The 24,288-nt window shown below is 37.8% G+C and overlaps 2 protein-coding genes across 2 annotated transcripts in view; one reads left to right on the forward strand and one right to left on the reverse strand.

Moving 5' to 3' along the window:
- Window positions 1-606: 606 nt before the first annotated feature.
- On the reverse strand, window positions 607-20,131 carry LOC140152992 (nuclear RNA export factor 1-like). Its single transcript, XM_072175561.1, has 9 exons — window positions 19,927-20,131; window positions 8,910-9,282; window positions 7,798-8,041; window positions 7,114-7,197; window positions 6,497-6,601; window positions 6,110-6,257; window positions 5,818-5,906; window positions 5,183-5,290; window positions 607-4,661 (listed from the first exon to the last, which is right to left on the reverse strand). The coding sequence occupies exons 1-9, from the start codon at window positions 20,000-20,002 to the stop codon at window positions 4,548-4,550; spliced, it is 1,341 nt and encodes a 446-aa protein (XP_072031662.1). The 5' UTR covers window positions 20,003-20,131; the 3' UTR covers window positions 607-4,547.
- Window positions 20,132-20,389: 258 nt separating this feature from the next.
- LOC140152993 (abscission/NoCut checkpoint regulator-like) overlaps window positions 20,390-24,288 on the forward strand; it is a 52,378-nt gene continuing 48,479 nt past the window's right edge. The window contains exon 1 of the mRNA XM_072175562.1: window positions 20,390-20,434. The gene's annotated coding sequence lies outside the window, so the exon portion shown is untranslated. The remainder of the gene's footprint in view (window positions 20,435-24,288) is intronic.

A 24,288-nucleotide genomic window follows, 5' to 3' on the forward strand; every position in this document is an offset into this window, starting at 1 on the left:
ATGCTGTAGGGTGGATTAATTGAATTTCAGACCAAATAAGCTATAAATATGATCATTTCACAAACTTAATTCTATGAAAATGAAAGCTTTAAAAAGAGCTGTGAATTAGAAATATTCTCATTTTCTGATTGAATGTTGTGGTGTTAACAGTTAGTATACAATTTTTATTTATATATATATATGAATATGTTTGAAAGCATACATTTTTATGACCTATAAAACGTTACAGAGATTGGGACTATTTTATTCACAGAACTATTTCTGTACATTTGGGTGCTTCTTACACCAGTGTTCAATTATTGCTTCTTTCAAACCAGTTGCAATTTGCTGATGCTTATATATCCAAGGGTCATTTACCTATGATGTGAAGGAAAATTGTCAACCAAGCAGTGAACCATAGGACCACAAGATAACAACCAGGGACCACAATGGGGAAACAGTTCTTCAGCCACATAATGTATGACAAGTGCATAACATTCAACAAAAGAAAAGATGGCAACGGGGCGAGTCAAGCTAAAAAGTGTAGACAGATGTGAGAGGTAACACAGTGTGTGTACGTGTGCAAGAGAAGTACAGTGAGAGAGAATTAGATAAGAGTGAGCAGCAGAGAAAGCAAGACAGATGCAGTCATGAACACAATACAAGATCTTTCCCATCAGACTGTTTGGGATCAAATCAAAGAAGAGAATATCCATTAACCATCACAAAAATCCTTGTTTCAAACCTTAAAGAATTCCACCAAACCTTGGGTACAATCAGTCATCAGTTGGAGAAGATAGTTCATTAATTAAATCATTCCAACAATACACCAATTCTCTTGTTAAGAAATAGCTTCTGCACATTTCAGAAAGTCTATGCAAAGCATGATACCTGATCTGGAAAATGTAAGACGATGAAGGGCCTTTGAAGGGCACAATATGACAACATTCTAGAAACACCAACAAAAACTTTACAAATGACCTGAAGAAAAGATTTAGGGGCACAACTGTAATTGGTAAACATGATGACACTTACGTTCACCATACAGGTTGAAATTGGAAACAATCCTGGCAGTGCTCCTATATAACATCCTCATATATATTCAACTCAAGAAACTGTTGGAACTCAATTCTCAGGAAATGATCGGAAGAGAGTTTTCAATAGCAAAAAATCCGGCCTGAAACTAACAAAAAACATTCTACCATACCACAATCAGGTAACATGTCATGTTTGTTACCATAACATCTTTGTTGTGATACGCTGTACTACTTGAAATTATTTCTTGATATTCAATTGAGCTTGAGTTTTACAGCAATAACCATGTATCATTGACACTGCTCATGATAAAACCTGAATTATACCACTATGTTTGGGACAAATCAATATAAATTGTAAAGAAACACTGTCCACACTTACCCCATACCCATACTTACCCACTGTGTTATTAACACCAGCAACATAATGGCTGAAATATATATGAAGACAGGTCACAAACAAAAGCATGGGCAGCAAGCAAAATTGGTGGGAATAAACCTCAAGCTTAACAGTAAACATAATATAGAAAGTAAATCTAACAAAATAATAAAGTGATTCCTATGATCCGTGACATTTGATTATGTTATAATCAAGTATGTCCTCTAGTATTATGTAAGAGTTGTGGAAATAAAATAAATTAGACATGATAAATGAAATGTAACTTGTTTTAATATAACTAAATGAAATGGAAGAAAAAATGACAAGGAAAAGGACAATTTACTTCAAGTGATTTTTAACTATAAAAAAATAAAACTAAAATAAAACACTAGCATTAACTGAGAGTGTTTCTTAAAACCTCTGAACTATGTTTTAAGAATTGAACTGAGAGTGTTTCTTAAAACTTCTGAACTATGTTTTAAGAATTTGGGTAATTCTGTCAATTCTACCCTTCAAAAAAAAATCATTTAAAAAAGATTTTAAAACGTCAAGTTTTCTCTTTAAGCAACATCGGCTTTCTAATAAAACAGCTATATAGAAGATAGGCACAGTCTGATGGTGCAATTCAAATAATTTTGAAGCTGTAAATGCAGAACTGGTCAAATGCTAACACGATTTGGAGTCTTAAGTCAGTTGGTTAGGAAACTAGAATGCATAATAAGCAATCAGAAACAGCTTGATCCACATTCTGTGCGGTTGGCATAACTGCCGACATCATCACCTTGCTCAACTGTTGTTGTGCAGCCCAAATGTATGCAGTACTACTACTGATAAAACCTCCTGCCTGCCAAACAGCATTTCTTTATTTATCCTCCCACAAAACTCCCGCTGATTCCACTACCCGACAAAAGGTCTGTACGGCTGCTGTTATCAGAGCTAGTAGCGTTATATTCTGCCTGTAATAGAACCTGCGCCTGTCTTAGGTTGCTGCTCCTTTATAAGCAGACTTACCCGTCATTGGCAGCAGGTCTTAACGGCATGTAAACTACAGCATCTGGTACAGAAGAGAGTCCACGCCCCATAGCATCAAACTCTTTGTAATTCAAACTGGATGATCAAAACAGCTCCCCTTGTCGGGTCTTGTAATTATGAAGATGATGAGTGCACATGGCAACTCTTTTGTCTACAGTAGCATAAGATTGTACTCATCCCATTTGAGCTGCATACACAACAAGTACAAGGTGTTGTTGATTACTGATAGATGATATGATCTTCCAGAAGCTGACAAAAGTCATGGTTTGTTCTATGTGCAGATTATCATCTATCAAGTAATTGTTTTCCTGCCATTTTATATAGGCTTCTTTCTTATTGGTCTGGGTGGGAGTCCAGTAACATCATATCGTCCTGGAAACACTCATTTTTACTTTCCAAGAAGATATTCGAATCTCAGATTTCATCACCTTTCTCATGTGTGTGTGTGTAACTACACATCTATTGTGAACGGAAATCTTTTTGAGTTGCGATTTGATGAATTGAAAGGCAATCATAAAAGTAAAATGGAATGGTTTTTTTCCACCTAGCATTTTTTTGTAATTTGAGGCAGCATACACAGAAATGCTTCATTTCAAATTAATTGGCAAAAAAATCCCCACAAAATTAAAAAGAATTATTGACAAACACCAAAAACAAATTAATATAAAATTAAAATAAAGACACAAAAATAAGAAAGATTGGTAAATTATCACCTGAGGAAAAAACTGACTGTTAGTATCGGGAGTAAAATTATGAGTTAGTATGACACTAATTACTATCTCATGAACTAGTTGCTACTCTCTACTGATATTTCTCTTGCTATTCCAGTTGAAATGGAAGACATGACCATAATCTCCAACTCAGGGGGTGCAGTTTTCAATAGAGTCACTCATTAAGATAACCCCATTTGAAATTCACACTTCCTGTGGAAGATTAAGGCCATGTCTTACATAGGGGGTGTATGGATTTCAACTGGTATAGCCCATTGTGTTAACTATCTTCAATTCCAGATAATTGAAATGTTACACTATGTTAATATTTTCACAAAAATGAGGTTTGCTTAGCACTTTTGGATGAAGTAACATGCAAAATCCATATTGTTTTAATATTGCCAGTCCTAAATCTCATAGATTTAAGGACCAGTAATTATGCTCCTCTACTGTGTGATTTTCATCCCTTGGGGATCTCAACCTTAGTGAACATACTATGTTACTACCCTTAGTTGAGTGCCATTATCTTGACTAATGTACTGCACTTAACTATCCTTATCATAAATGTCTCCATGTTAAGTCGATTGGAGAGAACTGACTGTTACAACCAGTGTCATAACAGTTTGAAGGGGTAAAACTTGTTGTTGCTGCTTTCATATTGCTGTTGTAGAGATAGTACCGATTATGCAACTATGTAAAAGCCATATGGACTAATACTACATAATTATCATTGGAATATCTTGCATTAGTACCACAACTGTATGTAGTACTAACATTAGAGAGCTTAAAATTTGTATGAGCTGATGAATTATTATAAGAGCATTAGAGCAACCTTACACCATTGCTACAAGGTAGAAAAACAAAATATTCAAGTCTAGAACTGCACTTCATCAGCAAAGTTGATCAGTTCCTCTAGCTTAGGAAACATGAGGTGAAAACAACTTATATCATACATTATTAATATACAGGTCTGGTAGGTATTATTATGCGAGGTAAAGATCATTGGGATAGCAATATTTTACTGCTGTGTTTGATGTTCTATCCATTCATTCTCTTCAGCACAGGTTCATTATTAAGGTTTGAATTTGAAAAGCTTGCAAACTCTTTTTTTCAATAGCAAATCTGCATTATTTTTCATTATTCACCTAATTACATCCGTCACCATTTGCCTTCACCGGTGTTCTTCTACTTGTTTCCTACTGTGAGCATGCCAAATCAGGGTAAGGGATCTGATAACATATCAACCACTTGTACCCTTAAGTAGATTTTTTAGCACCACTATGGGAATGGTCAGAGGTCAGTAATGACAATGACCTCATGGAATGGGGTCAGAGGTCAAAAGACAATGACCAATTTGTAAATGTCCGAGGTCTTACTGACCTACCTTGGGTTAAAGCATTCAAAGGTCATGGGTTACCTGATATACAGTGAAGTGTCTCTATTGCTAGTACATAAAGGATTGCCCCTCAGATTCAGCTCTTCAAGCTTCAGGCCTTTGATGTGGTCCAACTCCTGTTCACTCTTGACCTGAGATTATGTTTCAACAGAGAAGAGAGGAAAACATGCAAGTTTCTAATTTAGTATATTAAAATTCTTTTGCAACGCAAGTGGCAAAACCAGATTAGGGGGTGACTAATGACTATATTTACTCTGTGTCACCCCCAACACACACACCCCCACTCACCCCGGTGAATATCATTAATGTGTTTGGATAAGGATGCTTGTCAATGTCAGCTGGCATGGTGGATGTGATTATCATTCTGGTAAATAATATATTATCAATTTAGGTTTTCATTTTCCATCTCATTGTTGTTCATTAATTTTTCTATGAACCTCAATCATATATTTGGGTTGCATACTTTTCTAAATTTTTACTCTAATTCTTGTGACTTCCATGTCATACATGCTACTGATTATAACACCAATTATGCATTGGAGAACTCAGTAAATTGTTTGTTGGTTATTATTGGGCTATAACAAAGCTATGGAAATAACACCATAATTCAAACAAGATAATTGTGCTATAGCTACACAATTATTTAACTTACTGCATTGTCTGATATATCAAGGTATTTCAGGGCTGGTGCTTTGCTTGCAAGGTCCATCAAGGTCTGTAGGCTGTACATTCTGTTCTTACTTAAATTCAATACTAGAATCTGTTGAGAGTAAAATGATAACAATAAATAACAGTGCGAGTCAAAAACATACATTAACAGAATTTTGCAGTTCTCTGATTGTGCCGTTCTCAGTTGTTGCAATCATTATATCTACAGGATAATGGTGGGCCACCCTTTCTTGTACGATGCTGCCAAGTCTCAAGATTTGGGGGTCTTCTACAACTTTTCTGGGGTAGGAGCAGGTGGGTGGACAAATTTATTTCTTTTTTCAGAAATCTGTCAAATGTACATAATAATTTTGCCATCTTCCTCCTAAAAACTTCAATAAGTGAAGATGCTTCAGGTTTGATCCAGCTCAAGCTGGTGCTTGACTCAACTCTGCCTCTACTTGGCCATGTGTCTGACTAGACTTGTCTAAATTAAGATGTGGCTTGAGACTAAGCCATTGATTAACTACACAAACCATCTACCAAATCACTTCAATACCATGACAAAAGGTTATCATGCATGTCTCAACACTGATTTAAGGTGAAATGAAAACAATTTAATACATAATTTCCACGTACCTCTGGTATATTCTCAGCGATGACTTTGATGACTTCTCCCATGTTGGATGGCTTATTCAATGGCATCTGGATTTTATTGGCCTTCAAATCTGCAACATAAAAAAAATAACTATTGAACCTGGGCTTGTACATATACTATTGTATATAATTTTCTAGAACCAACAGTTGCATAACAAATTGAAAATTAAATTACACTACAACAACCAATTGTGCTGCAATAATGCAATTGCACACATTTTTACTTCCCATTTAATGCATTAAGGACACTTGATGAATGAACTAAACTACTGACCTTCATCATGAAACATATTGCTAAGATTGAGCTGTTTTGTGGACGGGTCGTATCTCTTACTCATGGTCTCCTTCAGTAGCTGTATGGTCTTCTCATCCATCACAGGATGATTTTGGGGTGGTTTACTTGGCCGTGTTTGAATTACTACCTAGAAATGCAAATAGTATAGCAGTGAGAGAACTTGCATTAACACCAGGCTAAATATGAACAAATATGCATTATATGAGTACATTCCATTTGAAATCCATTGGCACCATGTGCATGATACAATCACTTTCTGCAGATATATCCTCAACAAATATGACAATATGATATTAATATTACAAACAATAACAACAACCAAAGATTTTACATTTTATAGATTAGATATAAGTTTGACAATTATACCTTGTGTCCAGATTTGGCTGTAATTCTCTTGGTGACATCTCTGAGTGCATCAGCAGTAGCTTGATCGTCCACATAGAATGCAGCAGCATTTTGGATGAAGTGATACTGTGGGAAATAAAAGTCATCAAATCTGTAAGCAGAGTGACTCTAATACTAGCAAATGCAGAGTGAATCTAATACCAGCAAATGCAGAGTGACTCTAATACCAACAAATGCAGAATGACTCTAATACCAGCAAATTTTGAGTTACTCTAATGTTGGCAAATGTAGAGTGACTCTAATACCGGTAAATGCATAGTGACTCTAATACCAGCAAATGCAGAGTTACTCTAATACCAGCAAATACAGTGATTCTAATACCAGCAAATGCAGAGTTACTCTAATACCAGCAAATGCAGAGTGACTAATGACAGTAAATGCAGAGTGACTATTATATCAGCAAATGCCGAGTGACTCTAATACCAGTAAATGCAGTAATGACTCTAAGAACAGGAAATGTAGAGTAACTCTTATACCAGCAAATGCAGAGCAACTTTTGTACTCAACTCAAAGAACATTCGAGGCTCAACCTTGTGTCTGCTTTTCATAGAAACAAAGTAAAAGTTGGAAATACTTACATCTACAACTTGGAAAGGAACAGAACATATATTTCTGATGGCTGTGAGTAACCACTCCTTTTCATGCCTCTTGCCATACGGTATCTGCATTAAAAGAAAGGTCAAATGAATTAGTAATCAGCTTCACAAATATTTAAAATAACCTCACAGATTACATACTATGCAATGATTTGAACCCATGAGCTTGTGCATTTGACTCTTGTTTCATTCCTGAGAGTGATTTCACTCCATGGTTTTTAATTCAAATACATTTCAACTCTTGGAACTTCACCCTTAAAAAATCCTAACAGCATTCCTGGCCTGAAATATACATTTCTTACAATACTTCAATGCTGTTATCGAGTCATTTTGTCATCTAACACCAAAGAAACAATAATGGTAAAGCCACCTTTTTGGGCTTTTCGCTAATGGAGGGTAAACAGTACCGCCACCACTTTTAGGTAAGAGCCCAAAATAAATGATAATTCACGTCTTTAAGCTGCTTATAAAGGTTTGCAAACCCAAAGGTCAGAGGTTTTGACACAACGCACTACACACAGTGAGCAGCCAACAATGCACTTTGAACCAAAGTTTGCTAGGTCCATAGTGAAATTACCCAGAAGTGCACTACTTTCCCTCCATAAGCGACATGCAAACATGGCAGAGTTGGTACTCTTTGGTTGTACCTCATTGTCTAATACTCACTGTTACTTTCCACCAAGTCTCATCAGAATGTCTGTCTCTGTCTCTGTTGTCCCGTCTGTTATCTCTAGATCCTTTACTGTCTCTTGAACCATGCCTGTCATTTCTGCTTCTTCCAGGTGCAATAGAGTCTACAGCTCTAGCAAAGATGCCATGGCTTGGGCCGCCTCCTCGGTCATCCCTTGAACCACCTTGATGATCCCTTTGTCCACCTTTCCTTCTTCCCCTTCTACCTCCATATGGATTGCTAAACATCAGAAAATAAGATGGCACAAATAATCAATTTTCAAAAAGTTTCCAAGATTGTCAATGTTAAAACACTCATGTGCAAAACTGAACATACTGTATGCGAAGTAACGAGTTGGGACTGATCAATATTCTTTGGTTTGAACCAAATTAGACATCCTTTTCAGTAATTAGATTTAAAAATTTCATACTGCATTGTTTTTACTGATGATCAATATATCTATTGAGCTATCTGGTCCCAAGGTGCTTGTGAACATGTTATGTGTAAATGTACAAAGGTTTGAAGTATTTCTATTTGTGCTGTTTCCTGTAAAATATACTAAAAGTGAACTTATGGTACCATATCAACATGCTAATTTTATTTATTAGCATACATGTATCACAGAGACACAGACTCTAGTTTCTCTGGGGTCTGATGCTTGCAATGCTTCTATACTGAATAAGCTCTATATATATACCAATTTTACTGTTTACATATATGCCAAAATTGTAAGAACTTCAAAAAACAAGGTGGCTCCTAGTTTGAGTTCATTTTTTATTACTTTGTGCTCTGTGCTCTGTGCTGGCGCAGAGGCTGAGCGTAAAAGTCAGAAGTGATAAACAATCATGCTGATTGGCTGATCAACGGTCTTGACAACAAGACCATTGGTCATCGGTGCATATAAGGGGAAAGAGACCTCACCACTTCTACTCGATCGCCGATCACCAGCACATAACTGGACCAAGGAAAGGAAGTACTAAAAAATGACTTTACACTAAATACTCTAGATGTGTTTCAATAGATGATACCTCAAAACATTTGTCTTTACTACAGCTACATTTTACAGCCATCTATTACATCGGCTTACATGTAGATATATGTTACTCACAATCTGTCTGATCGTCCAGGCCTACTCTCTTCATCTCCCATGGAGAAATCACCATCATCATCTTCTAGCCTGGAGAGTGGGGATGGTCCACCACTGAATCCTCTTTCATCATCTCTGCTCCTATTGCTTCCTTTTGATTTTCCCCTTCGTCCTTTCCCTCTTTGCCATCTACCTCCATCACTTGGACCACCACCTCTATTGGAATTGTAGTGACCTCCACCTCCACCTCTATTTGAATTATAGTAACCACCCCCACCACCTCCTCCTCCTCCTCTTCCTCTGTTTCCACCACCGCCTCTACCACCTCCGCCGCCTCTACCACCTCCGCCGCCTCTACCACGTCCTCCACGGCTGTCACCTCTATCATCGTGACCTAGAGAAAATGGAATAAAAAAATTATATTTTGTCAGTGTACAGGATACACATGTCCAGAAATTAATACTGCTTCTTTTTGCCATGCTAATATAATGTCCATCATTTTTAGGTCATGGATATTTATTATTAACAAGATCATAAAGCCTGCATTAATTAAGATTTAATTTAAATCTGGTCAAACAGACATACCTATTTTGACAGGCGTTGTGTTGCGACTGAAACCTTCAATCTTCAGCTGGGTTGTATGAGCTTGAGTACCAGAAACTTCCAGCATCGATAACCATCCCCAGCAGTTTCCAGTAATCAAGGTCATTTGCTTCACAACCTAGCTGATGACTAAATGTTTCAGTCATAATGTCAGTTTCACCTGTCAAAAATAGATATGTCTGGTATGTCTGATTGACCAGATTTAAATTAAATCTTAATTTCAACATTTAAGGCCATGCGTTTTGAACTGAACACCCAAAAAGGGTGGTGGTGTCACACTTTTCACCATGATCGTTTTGTTTTTTGAGAATATCTTTGAAAGTAAAGAAGCTATGGCAATAAATTTGGTATCAAATGAAAGCTAATATATTAATGATGAACTATGGAAAGTTACATTAAAGGGGGTAACCCTATTGGTTTTGGATATGGATTGTCTTTAAAATTACATAATAATATCAAATATCTCCCCTTTATGCTGCTTTGTGAAAAAACGAGAGCATTTTCAGCGTAAATGTGAATAAATAGCCAAATTTGCAATCCAATACCTTGTATCACGTGAATTGCATTCTGGGTAGGCATGCAACAACAACAATTCCCGTTCAGTATGCCGAATGCTGACATGCTGCAATGCCGGCCCGTATTGAACGGAAAATATTTGTTTTTTTTTTTTTTTTTGTTTTTTCGCACCGTTTCAGAAAAAAAAAGGAAACAAAATATATTTCCCCTTGCAATATGTACATTTCAAATGAATATAAAAAAGTTTGGGTTAAAAATGGAGAGGAAAAAAACCTTCCGATACCGGGTTTTGAACCGGGTACCTCTCGGGTAAAAGAACGGCGCGCTAGCCAATTGAGCTATTTCACCAACTGAAATAATCAAGGAATTGTTTTAATTATATACGGCGGACCGTCTCCTCAGCACTTAGCGTAGTCTCCTACACAGCCAGTTTGCGTCGGTCTGACACTCGTCGATCCTCGTGATAGCCACATACAGTCTGGGCGAGACTACACTTAGCGTAGTTCGCTTTTTCTCTTCCCATGATCCGAAGAAATTTTTATTGTTTACAAACTGGTAACCTGTAAAACCGCTGTGATTCATGATTTCTCCGAAATACATCGACTTGGAGCGTCAAATTTCAGGATAGTAATGAGAAAAATAGTATCTATTATGTGATACCAAAACCTCATCAACAATGAAAAAATCGGGGGATGATGCTGTCGATCGGGTTACGGACCTTTAAGGTATCTTGAACAGAAGCAGAATGGTATTCAATCCAATGACCCAAGTCAGGGGTGGTGGAGGCAGCGGCTCACTATGTACAAACTCAATGGGAAATTTCATTTTTGGTGCCTCGCAGTGCAAAAATGTTAACATTTTCTTTAAAAACTAGTGTATATCAATAAATTTGGTATCAAAAGAAAGCTGACATTTTTGTCTGAACTTTTATTCTATAAAATAGTTGAAACAATAAACTGCCTTGAGCTAATGATAGGGGCATGTGATCATTTGAACTCGACATGATCTACATGTATAACGGGAGAGTGGCATCACATTTGTCACTGTGGTCATTAGTTTTTTTAATGTATCATTGGAATAAAAATAGATTTAATAGTAAATTTGGTATCAAATGACAGCTAAAACACCAATTATTAATTATGGAAAGGTGTCAATAAGATATCTTGAACATCTATAGAATGGGACTCAATCCAATTGGCCAAGGAAGGGGTGGTGGAGGTAGTGGGGCACTCTGCACAAAACTGTAAGCGAAGTTTTCATTTTGGGAGCCTCGTAGTCGGTGCGCAAAATGAAATATGTTGCTATTTTCTTTTAAAATGAGTGTTCATCAATAAATTTGGTATCAAAAGAAAGCTGACATTATTATTTACACTTTTATTTTGTACAAAGTTAAAATAGTTGGCTGCTTTAGGGTATATGATAGGCCAATGTTCTCCAAGACAATAAGAAAAATTAATTAATTTATGTCAATTTTTGAAGGGTTGTATTATTTTACGAAAGTGATAACCCCCATACATTTATATATTGCAGGAAAGCCCTTACTCTGATCTATCAGAAAATGATATAAAATAAGATGCAGGGGTAACACAGAAATGTTAGTGACATTATACCACTGGACCACTGCCAGTTGATGCTTTGTCTCATTCACATAAATGTAGCATTAGAACCTTACATCTGACAGTGTTTCTAAGTGTCTTGTTGGATTCCTTGTTCAATTTCCTTTCTGAAAATGTATACTTTTATCATGCTGGGGGGTATGGTTTGAAAAATATGGGCATTTGAAGGTGAAGGAGTGTCGTGAATTTCAAAAATCAGTGTGTGACGAAAAGTCGGCGAGGTTAAAAAACACATGGCCATAACCAAGACTAATGAGTGTCTACAATGTACACAGTTTCCTAAAGCCTGTATTTTTACGAATATCTTGTTAAAGTTTTGTTGGATTTGGTTCACTGGTTTTGAATACAGAGGATGTTGTGCAACACCACACTTTGTATGTGATGCTGTGCGTGGATTCGAGATGCTGGTTGGGATGCAACTGTCAACTCAACGGTCGCCAGCACCTAGTACCTTCAGTTTCGAGGTCTATTTACTTTGTACTTCTATGTGGACAGACTGTAGGTCAAGGAAACCTCCGTATAAATATGTTGTCTATACTTCACTTGACCCAAATATATGATTTTTTAAGGTGATGAGACACTCGCACATGGAATTAAAAAAAAAAGTGCTATGACAAAAAGGTTTTCAGTTTTGGCTTTCTTTACTCAAGGGCTTTAATTTGATATATAAAATGATGCAGTTTGATGGCAAATTTGAATTCACCTGGCACAGTGTCGACGTCCTATGCGATAAATATAAATTTAATACTCCGTTGGTGAGCGACGGGCGAGTGGTATTTCACCGAACGCAAGAAAAGGAATTCTATCTGATTGGCTAGCAATCGATCGCTTAGGTCGCTTAGTAGTCAACTACAAACTCAAAACTGAGCAACATATTCAATTCGATTGAAATCGATATTCTATTATTGGCGTAGATAAAGAGAGTGACAGTGTGTCAATAATGTACATTGTATTGCAGCTGGATTTTACATGCATTCCTTTATATTATTATTTTCTCAAAGAGTTGAATATGATCACAATTGAATATGATCACAATTTTTACCCAGGATTTCAAATTTTTTACCCGCAAATTGCAGTTAAACATATCCACAGCAAAATACCGGTCCTCACTAATTAGTGTATTTAATTTCCAGTTAGTGTATTTAAGATAAAACCTGACATCAAATAAAATTTTCTTGCAATAGAAATATCATATGGGATACTGATATGGTAGGTGCAACCGCCTAACGTGGAGCTGCTACTGGCGTAGCTGACTTTTTTGCTCCGTGGAGCCAAATTGACCAATCATGATCATGTTAGAGTTTTTCATTACTCGGAGCCTCGGAGGTAAAACTGACCAATTAAGTACGACTTACTCATTACGTGAAGCGAATTTATTCATTAAGAATTTGCCAGGCGAAGCGCCACGTAGTTGCAAGATATCCTCGGTCACGAAAGTTATGATTCAAAAAGTAGTTTATGAAAAGTACGAACTGACTTATTATTAAGATGGACATGCACTCATAAGAAACTCATACAGTATTGTACATAACTATATAGCTAGGCAGAGTGGTGGTAAACTATGCACACATTTCTGCGATCTGCAGTGTATCGCGGGAGCTAATTTGTATAACTTATGCGGTGTCCCTGCGAATTCGACCTTCAGCAAACTGCAAACCAGTTCGGATTTACTTTATATACTAGTAGTAGGCCATACATACTGTAGTTACTGTCCGTTTTCCTATACACAATACTCAGTGCGCTCACCATTGACGCGTGACCTCTACAAATAGTGTATGTTAGAAGTATAGGCCATTGCCTAGTTGACGTCACTGTGTAAAAAATAACCGCCAATATTTAAAGTATTCTCTGAAATTCTAGAAAATATAGTTTTGTAACATGTCCTAAATTTTAGCTAATTTAGGTGTTTGGAAATATTGGTACTTTAGTGTTTTAGGAAGGATATGTAAACGACAGATAACACAAAAAAATATGAAGAAATTATTTCTAAACCGTGTTAAGTCATTAAGCTTCTCATTTTCAAGAACGCTGGTTAACAATAAGCAGACTTTTGTCTCATTTCGTAAACAAAAGCCCACAGTATTGTTACCTTGCATTCGCTTTATAATCGTTCACCCAACTGAAACCATAATACCAGCTCATTACTCATTGCACAGGTAAAACAGACACAAGTGCAGTGTGTATTTAACCAGAGAAGATCTGATGTAACATAGTTGAGCTGTTTTCATTGAGTGTTATCTTGATTTAATAGCTTTTAATGGGGTTTAAGTCCTTCAAAGGTCGTGGTGAATTCTACTGTAGACATGACTGCATCATGATTATTTTAAAGTCAACAACATTCAACAATATGATCACAGTGATAGTATGACAGTATCAGTACCGTGGGTGTCAGTGATCCTGGCCTGACAAACAAACAAACAAACACGCCACACACATGACACATGCATGCAAGGTAACATTGACTATACACTAATCAAACAATGGTATTGATCCTATGTACAACTGGTTGTGGTTTATTTACAATCGATTCATTTAAAATCCCCATAGTAAACATTAATTTTGGCAAGAGTTTTTCTCTCTGAAACGAGGATGCATCCACTGGCTCAGCGTAATGAAAAGATCTAACATGATTGGTCAATTTAGCTCCATGAAAGCGAAAAAGTAAGCTACGGCGTAGCAGCTCCACGTTATGGCGGTTACGGCCAGCCATATACTGATCATGCAAAAATCGTAAAAACATAGAATAGAAACAGTGTGGCAGGCTCTCAAAATCTCAAATTGTATGCTTAGCCTAAGTAAGTCGCTCGGCCTATCTCGAATAAAATTACCATGCGTGAGGATTCATCGTACTATCACAGCAATTTTTGACACGAAGATATAGGGTTGATGACGGTGTGCCTGGCATACCTATACTTTGCATAGCACTTTTTGCAATTAAAAAAAAATGCTCTGCAAAACATTTTTTGCATAGCAGTTTAAACTGCTTATACAAAATTTTGGACCTGCTATGCAAGATAAAACTGGCGATCTTTTCCTTTAGACCACCCTCGCTATATAGGGACTAAAATATTATTGCATCAAGGTTTACCTTTGGCTTTGCAACAAGGTTAAACAGACTTTGCCAAACACTTTGGAGTCAAGGTTTAAAGTATTTGAAGGAGGGCAGGGCTTCGATGAACGAGGGAAATTATGGGGTAAAAAACAAGGTTAAAACAACTTTTTGAAAAGAAGTGAAAACGGTTATTCTGCTAGAAAGGTTTTGTCTCAAAAAACAATTCAAAAATATTTGGAACACATTCCTTCATAAAATCAGCATCACTTCCGCCACATGAAAACATGATTAGATTCATGGCAAAGAATTTGTGAAATAAGGGAATTTTTTTCAAAAAAATACAGCACGTTTTTCGAGAAATTCGCCATCTTGAATCAATGCAGAATTGCGTCACGTATTAAAAAAACCGGTTAAACACGCTTGAAAATGCACAGTACACAAGCGTAAATTGCCGTCAAAACGAGCGTACTGTACATCAAATCAAGCGCTCGTGATACGGGAACGTTTCGGAGCAGGCATCATCATCAATTTGCCATGTTTGCACTCGGCTCTTTTACGTTAAAAATAGCGATAAAAACATCGATGTTGGAACAAAATAAAGCTTGTTCGATGAAATAAAAGGTATGTTTATTTAGCTAAAACATGTTTAATCTTGATACAAAAGACAAAGTTCATTTTGAATGATACATTTGTAATTTTAGCCTATAAATATAGTTTGGGTGGTCTAAAAGAAAAGATCGCCATAAAACTTGCATAGCAGTTTTTCTATGCAAAAAAATGATGAATTCGAACCCTGTAGGCAATTAGGCATGTTGTGAGCTTTTAAAATACTAACCTGGATATGCCAACATGAAGCAAACTTTCAACATGTTTCTTGATGAGTTTTCCTCCTTACTGGAGTCAGTGATTGCGACACCTATCAGGTTACTGATCACTGGTGATTTCAATGTACATGTCGACGATTGCAATGATCGTGAAGCGTTGGCGTTTCTAAACATGTTGGATCTATGTGGTTTGCAACAACATATCGTCGGTCGACTCATAAGAAGGGGCATACATTAGATCTCATCATATCCAGAAAAGATGAAGATCTAGTTTCCTCACCATCGATCCATCGTGGACTACCATCAGATCACCATGCCGTCAGATGCTTTGTCAATATAGCTCGCCCAGGACTAAGTGTTAAACACGTTGAATCTCGCGAGACTTCGAGGTGTGGACACTGGCGCATTTATTGACGACATTCGTGCTTCACCTTTGCTCTCTGCTCCGGCTCCTGATTTGGAAAGCCTCGTCAAGGAGTATTCATCTTCATTGACTGGTGTGTTAAATACCCACGCACCCCTACGCAAGCGAACTGTGATGCTCAGACCACATGCTCCGTGGTATTCAGATGCTCTTCGAGAAGCGAAGCAAGAGAAACGTCGTCGGGAGCGAAAGTGGCTTAAATCTAGACTCTCTGTAGACAAAGAGTACTTCAAAGACCAATGTGATCTTTACAAAGATCTCCTGTATAAGGCAAAAACTGACTACCATCGTACACAGATTAGTCAAACAGATTCGAAGGACCTGTTTCGTGTAGTTGACAAGCTTTCAAATCCTAAAGTTGACCAAGCTCTGCCATCTCATGATTGCCCGAAGTCGCTCGGTGATAGCTTCGCCAACTTCTTCGCGGATAAGGTAACAAGACTCCGTGGATCCCTTGCAAGTAACGTTGCTACACCCAATGTTGTCAAGGATTGCATTCATTCATTCTCCGAGTTTTCTTCAGTAACAGAGGGTGACGTTTTCAAGATCATCAAGTCTGCCTCCACCACATCTTGCAGCTTGGACCCCCTCCCTGTGGTGCTTTTTAAAACCTGTCTGCGGAATTGCTATCAACAATTACAACCATTGTGAGCGAAGTCGCTGAAGACCGGCGTAGTTCCATCGAGCCTGAAACATGCTGTTATTCGACCATTGCTGAAAAAGGCTGGACTCGACCACAACGTATATGCTAACTATCGTCCAATTTCCAACCTCCCCTTCTTGGGCAAAGTAATTGAGAGGGTCGCCGTATCACAACTGCAATCATATCTATCTGAAAACAACCTCCAAGCACGTTCGCAGTCTGCATATAGGCAACATCATAGCACCGAAACAGCCATCCTACGTGTTCAGAATGATATATTATCTGCTCTTGATCGACGGAAAGAGGCTATGCTAGTCCTTTTAGATTTTTTCGTGCTTTTGACACGATCGACCATGGTATGTTGCTAGACCGTCTATGTACACGCTATGGAATAAAAGGTACAGCTTTAAACTGGATCGAGTCTTACATGGCTGATCGTACGCAATCGGTTCTGATCGACGACGTGCAATCTGATCCTCTTCCATTATCTTATGGTGTTCCGCAAGGGTCGGTAGCTGGGCCACTTTTGTTCACCCTGTACAGTGCGCCACTCCAGGATGTTATTGAGTCGCATGGCATCGACTGTGTATTTTACGCAGATGACTCTCAGTTATACCTCGTTTTCAACCCTGAGGATCGTGATTCAGCTCTCCAAAAGTTGGAAGCATGCATTGCTGATATCAAAACATGGTGTGCATTTAATAAGCTAGTCCTCAATGATGACAAGACTGAGCTTATTCATTTTGTTCCGCTTCAACAGTTCATCCACATCTCCTGTTCAAGCGAAGCTATCCATTGGTGAGGTTGAAGTGTTGTCATCGCCAAGAGCGCGTAACCTCGGTGCCATCATGGGCGCGTCTTTGTGCATGAGTGACCACGTAAATAATATCTGCAAGTCGGCGATGTTTGCTATCCGGAAGATCGGCCAGATCCGCCAATATTTGGATGAAAACACTGCCGCTAGACTCGCCCACGCCTTTGTAACATCTAGGCTTGACTCTGCAAATTCTTTGTTGTACAGTTTATCGATACCGAAGTCGCAAAAATCCAACGCGTGCAAAACACACGCAGCACGTTTAGTTTTATGCAAATCTCGCCGTGAGCATATCACACCTTTACTACGCCAATTGCATTGGCTTCCTGTGGAATATAGAGCTATGTTTAAAATCCTTCTGCTCACCTTCAAGGCTATGAATGCCATGGCACCTGGCTTCATTTGTGATCTCATACAACCTTATGTTCCTTCAAGGCGATTAAGATCTTCGCGTGATAATCTACTGAAAACCAGCCGTCCGAGCACGAAGTTCTACGGAGAAAGAGCGTTTGCCTATGCCGCACCATCTCTTTGGAATCGCTACCAACTGATATTCGCCAAGCAACAACTGTGCCGATGTTCAAATCACGCCTGAAAACTCATCTGTTCCGCCAATGTTTTAATTAGTGTTTTATAATATATTTCAATTTCAGGGTGATGTGCTAGTAACCTCTCCCCTATATCATATTTTCCGCGCGTTGAGTTCCGTGCGTTGGTCATCATAGTTTTGCGACGTAATGTCGATAAATTTGCATTTCTACGTTTTTGTCATCGAGAGATATTGTTTCTGCATATTATGTGTTTTCTGTGCAATAATCACTAGAGTGAAGTGCTGGTAACCTCTCCTCTAGTGATCCTTATTTTTCGTCATCTCAATGATATTCGCCAAGATACATCTCATTTGATATTCGCATTGCATTGCAACAACTCTACCGATGTTCAAATCACGCTAGAAACCCCATCCGCCATTGTGTTACTTAATGTTTTGTTATTTTCTACAAATGCCAGGGTGATGTGCTAGTAACCTCTCCCCTGGTATATTATATTATTTTGTTGGATTGCATTTCCGCGAATTATTTTCCGTGCAAGATTGTTATCATCTCATTACATTTTACAACTCTTCATCACATACTCCGTGCATTATGGTCATCATCATTGTCTTCACACGCGCATTTTTGAACATCATCTGAAATTGATTCTGACAATTATATTAATTTTTACTCAGTGTGTATATTTGATTTTTGGCGTTTTTACTCAAATCATTTTGTATTATAATTATATTCTCCTGCTTGTTTGATTTGTAATTTTTACAATGTTATTTGATTTGTTGTAATTTTACAGGCCTATTATTGCTTTGATGCATAATACTTTCATTTTGTTTGATTTATGCTCTCGTGAATCTTGCTGTTGTGCATCCTAGCAAAGTATATCATTGTTTTTTGCATTTTGCACAGTTCGTTACTTGGTCTTCGCTCTCGTGTTTTCCATTTCCTGTGCACACTGCATTTTTCGGTGTTAATTAGTATCATTTTCTTTTTGCTTTGCATTACATTATTTCCCCATAATTGCTTTGTTGCTTTTGATGTATGCCCACTTGTTTCTTTTGGTTTTGCTCACGTGATTGTTTTGTAGTGGGCCTACATTATTAGCTGTTTTAGGTTTTTGCTTTTCTTGTGCTTATTATTATGTTTGACCGATGGTATTTGCTTATTATTATGTTTGACCGATGGTATTTGCTTATTATTATGTTTGACCGATGGTATTTGCTTATTATTATGTTAGTCCGATAGTATTTGCTTATTATTATATTAGACCGATGGTAATTGCATTGTTGTTTTGCTCTTGCTCGTTCACCTCTTCCTTTGCAATTCTCATCACGGTTTTTTTTTTTTTTTTTTTTTTTTTTTTCTATATATTTTTTGGTAAATTTTGCTTCAAATTTGTTCCTTTTTGCTTTCTGCACAGTTAATTTTTGTGGCCTTTGCTCTCGTGTTTCCGTTTCCTGTGCAGATTGCATTTTAGGTGTTAGTTTAAGTTTCTTTTTGCGCAGTTATATATTTTTTATTCATTCATATTGTTTGTTGCTCTTGGTGTCGCCTCGCTCAGTTTTGATTGTTTTTACTCTCGTGAATTTGTTGTGGTGGCCCTACATCATTTGCTTTTGCTGTTAGCCAGTTGGTTAGTGCAATGTGTTTCTGCATCTGATGCTCATTAATCATTCCTTCATTGCATTACCCATCTTGGTGTTATTGTATTTTTCTTTTATCTTATATTATCTCGTGATTATCTTGTTTTTCATATTAATTTGTTTTTATGATAATGTTATCTGTACTTTTTATTGATGTTTTTATATTTTATCTGTACTATTATATTTTGTTTTAATATTGTTCAGCGCTTTGTGATCTTGTTTGATGTAAATGCGCTTTATAAAAATAAAGTATTATTATTATTATTATTATTAACATGTAGGTAATTTTAGTGCATGCATTCATGCATTACCATACACAACTGAAAATCAAATTACTCTGACGGGCACTCACACTTACCCATAAAATCTCGGCTCCCGTCCCTTGCGTTAGTCGTAATTCTCATGTCACGTCCATGTTGAAAACCTTGAGACATTTTCAGGGTGATTTAACACCAATATTGTAACCAACAAAACTGTAAATTTGTGGTAACAAGCTTGCCGGTTTTCATGAGCTGAGAATGATCTTGCAGTAAGAAAATGGCGTCTGCACCGTGCTGACATCAAGGGCGCCTACCACTCAAAATGAGTCGGCAATACACAGTCTTATTTTTCCTCCTTGCACATGCACATGTATACAGAATTCTATCAAAGTAGGCCTATAATTAAATCTATGTTTTAGCCTATACAATGTAGGCCTACTTACAGCTACTTACATGTATTTTCGCTTATTTTGCCTCATTTTTTATTTGTTCAGTTGTTTATGGTTTTAGGGGTATGCGTCCATAGTACGCTATTAAATCACTTCCGGGTTATGTGATCAATCAGTGATCAAAATAAAAATAATGATGTCATGTAAATTTTCTCAGGTAAGTAAGCTTATATTTTTATTGGATGTTAACTCTCTGGTCAAAGTTTATATGGTTAAGAAACAAACGTTGTACTTGAAGCCACATTATAACATTTTCAAACAAAATAAATTAGCATTTCTTTGCCATAAAATGTTAGAAAGAGTGAACAGTTTACCAACCCAAAGTGTTACAATTAAACATGACAACAAATAAATACAAATCCCTACCGGCACACAACCCAACTTGAAAAAAAAGCAAGGGAATATGCCGACATGGGAATCGAACCCACAACCTTCCGATCTCTAGACGGACGCCTTATCCATTAGGCTACCAGCTCCCACTGATAAATGGTGGTTAAAACTGGGTCTAATAAAATGTTAGCTTTTTACTCCTTTTACTGACAGATAGGCCTATCCAGGGCTGTCAACTCTCACGCATTGGCCGTGAGTCTCACGCATTGGGTCACTTTCTCACGGTCTCACGCCAAGGTAGTATAATCTCACGCCTAGGTAGTAAATCTCACGCTAAAAGCTGGAAAATGAGCTAAATCTCACGCATCGTCATGAATAATTTGTTGCTCCTACCCCCGCTTTTCACATTCTCCGTGGCTCAAGCAATTCCAAAAAGTTGACAGCCCTGTATATCCCCTTTTATTTTTGAGCCGAACAACAACGGCAAAGCAAAGAAAATTGGAATTTACTACCAGCGCACATGTCGCCAATACGTACCACTCCTTCGGTCATGTTATGGTACGACCCTTTGTTTTGTATATCACCGTCCCGCACGCCGTATATGCGTACTGTGTGTTATGAACATCGTGTATGCGTTCGAGTAATAATTCCATCGTAATAATAAAACGCCGGTTCCGGCGTTTTATTCAAAATCTCGGATTTTGACAAAACTACAGCGCCTAGAGTCTTGATTTTTGCAAGGTACAGCGTGTCCCAAAAGTAACTTAACATTGTGAATTGGCCATATCTCAAATATTTCCTACTTCATACCAAAATGGAGAACATATTCATATAGATTGATCTTTTAGAATTATTCTGATACCCAAAACAGCATTATTGATGACCCTTTGACCTTACTGTGCGACTGTACATATGTGGGTATCAAACCCACAAAAGCAAGCTCATGTGTTCTTTGTTCAAGAACATGAATGATGATGTGCTTCCCTGAACAATAGAGTTGGTTCACTCACTCATGACGCTACATTTAGGTATGAACATTCATGGATTACATGGCTTAGCGTAAGCGTGACTGCTGTTTAAGATTATAATTAGGATATATTGACAATATTAAAGTTTACTTTAAAACAGTTGAAGTGAAGATGAATTTCCTATAGGATCAACGGATTCAGGTCGTATGGTTCTTTGCCGAGACAAAGTCGGACAAACTCACTGAAGCAATGTTTAAGGAACAGTTTAATGTAAATTATGCACTACCCAGCGAAATACAACCCAGCAACTAGTGCTGAAATTCCTATCAACTGGATCTGTTCATGATCTACTTCGGGCAGGGCGTGGAAGAACAGGAAGATCGCCACAAACATTGATGTCATACGAAGAGCGGTGGCGAAAAGCCCAAGGCGATCAGTACATCGACTTTCAATGGAGAACAACGTATCGCATACAACTGTTCATCGAATCCTCAGAAAAGATCTTATTAGATTCCATATAAAACCCAGATAAAAGAGAAAATGAAGATTACGCATTGAAAACAAACAAACAAACAATCAAACAAACACAGCCAAATTAAACAAAACAGATTTTAAAATGATAACACGTAATATCGTGTTCACGTCTCAAATGACGAGACTTATTTTGCGCTTATAAAAGTGGGTTTTACGGCACGGTAGATATCCATGAATTTCATGCCAAAAGGTCATGACCACATCTACATACTGTGCAATTTTTGTAACAACACTATTAACCTAACGCAAGTTATGGCAAATTCACAATGTTAAGGGACTTTTGGGACACCCGGTACATTGGTTTAATAAAGTACAATATAATCGTGTGAAAAAAAAATTTGAACAATTCAGTGAGGGTGTCCTACGCTCAGCAAATGTTATAATATGGCTTTAAATCTAGATGAGTTAAGTTATGACAAGGTTTGATTCATGTAGTTGTTGTTGTATAAGACAGGGACCATTTGACCATTCGTACGTGGTATACGGTTATACGTACATATAATATCATCCCAAGCCTTTGCAATAATGGACCAAAGATTTTGTGCACATAATTTTAGGCCTACGGTATATCAAAATGTAGATTTTGGACAGTTGTACAGCTATCTTTTCTACCCTATGACGTATGAAAGTTTCTTGTTATCAAAGTGTCAGCAAAACACTGGTCATCGCTAATATCTTTGATGAAGAAAATGAGAATATTCACGCCGGGACAGGCCGAAAACCTTACCTCAATCGTAAAATCCACCCGATGCATGTCATAAACAAGCCATTATATTCATTGTTGTAGTGTCAGTGATTGTCTCCGTGTATTGTCCTTGCAGCTGCAAGATGAGTTGTTAAGCTGAATTGATACTCGGTCTTCGGGTGACAGAGCATGTGTTCGTAAAAAAATATGGGGTCTTTGGGTGACAGCGATGCTGAAAAAGGGGGTCTTAACAGGCCTACATACACGTCACCTCCAAAGTTGGAGTGCCCCCCCCCCCCCGGATGAAAACATCAAATATTTGCACACAATCCCAATGCAAGGTATACTGTGCCAACAGTGCCATACATGGATGTGTACACAAAAGGCAGACATACCGTCCAAGGTCAGAAACCCCATTGGGTTATATGGGAATGTGTTTAAACATCCTCTGGGCTTTAAAGTATCAGCACTTATTTGCCTTCATCATCAAGGTTCTGGTGTCCAAATTTCAAATTTTGTGTAAATTTTCCTATGGGCCTTTACACAGTTAAGTCATTTACGGTCATTGGCATAGCGTGGGTCATCCGATTGGGGGCACCGGGTCTGATTGGGGGGCACAAGCCGTTTTTCGGCCATTTTCCCATAGGATATTTTAAAATTTCAGATTGATTGGGGGGGGGGGGCATATGGCTCCGTGCCCCTGTGACGCTGCGCCACTGTTTACGGTGGTCCCAACCACTGAGGGGGTTGCCAGGGCGTAGCAAGCAGGGGGGGCAGGGTGGGCGGGAAGTCCATGGGCCCGAGGGTTCAAGGGCCCCCAAGCCAAACTTAGATAAAGTGAAATAAGGGCTGATTAAGGAGATTCTAAAAGTACCAAGCCCGAATTTATATACCTGGGTCAGGCCAAAATTTGGAGGCCCCAAACTCAACGTGAGGAAGGCATGTGCACTCAAGAGGCCAAGTTTATTTTGCAAATTGGGGACCTACTATAAGATCGATAGTGGTGGCAGTGCATTGCAAATTAGAGGAACATAATAATGTTCAGATCTTACTAGGACATTTGCGCGTGAAATAAATTTTTAATATCAGACCATAGTGCACTTATGTCCACGGCAAATTCACCGTGACCTTTCCAGCCGTAAACCCGCTTAGTGAAGATTAAACCGAGATAATGCAGTACTAAACCATTATAGTAATAGATTGTCCAACGCAAATTTATTACCACATGATAATATTAATCCAATAAGCGATCGAATTGTCCACTACGGTCGACTAATCCAATCGATAATGACGCTATTGACATGTACAGGCAGAGCTCCACAGACTGAATTTTGGGGTATTTTTCACTGGTTTGCTGTCATTTACTCATCAAGGCGGTCCACCGTTATTATAAGGACTATGCTAATGATTTAAAGATTGACATGTAGAAAATAAACCATACTTGATCAACAGAAAGTACTAAATTTGTACCTATACACCCCTCTTGCAAATACG

Source organism: Amphiura filiformis, chromosome 5 (genome assembly GCF_039555335.1).
Source record: "Amphiura filiformis chromosome 5, Afil_fr2py, whole genome shotgun sequence".
Taxonomy (NCBI): domain Eukaryota; kingdom Metazoa; phylum Echinodermata; class Ophiuroidea; order Amphilepidida; family Amphiuridae; genus Amphiura; species Amphiura filiformis.

Excerpts from the sequence above, each read along its gene's own strand:
- LOC140152992 (XM_072175561.1), bottom strand. The coding sequence starts at position 20,002 with ATGTCTCAAGGTTTTCAACATGGACGTGACATGAGAATTACGACTAAC. Across the intron at positions 8,042-8,909 it reads CCTGGACGATCAGACAGATT|CAATCCATATGGAGGTAGAA; the intron begins GTGAGTAACATA and ends TCTGATGTTTAG. Across the intron at positions 6,602-7,113 it reads TTCCTTTCCAAGTTGTAGAT|TATCACTTCATCCAAAATGC; the intron begins GTAAGTATTTCC and ends TATTTCCCACAG.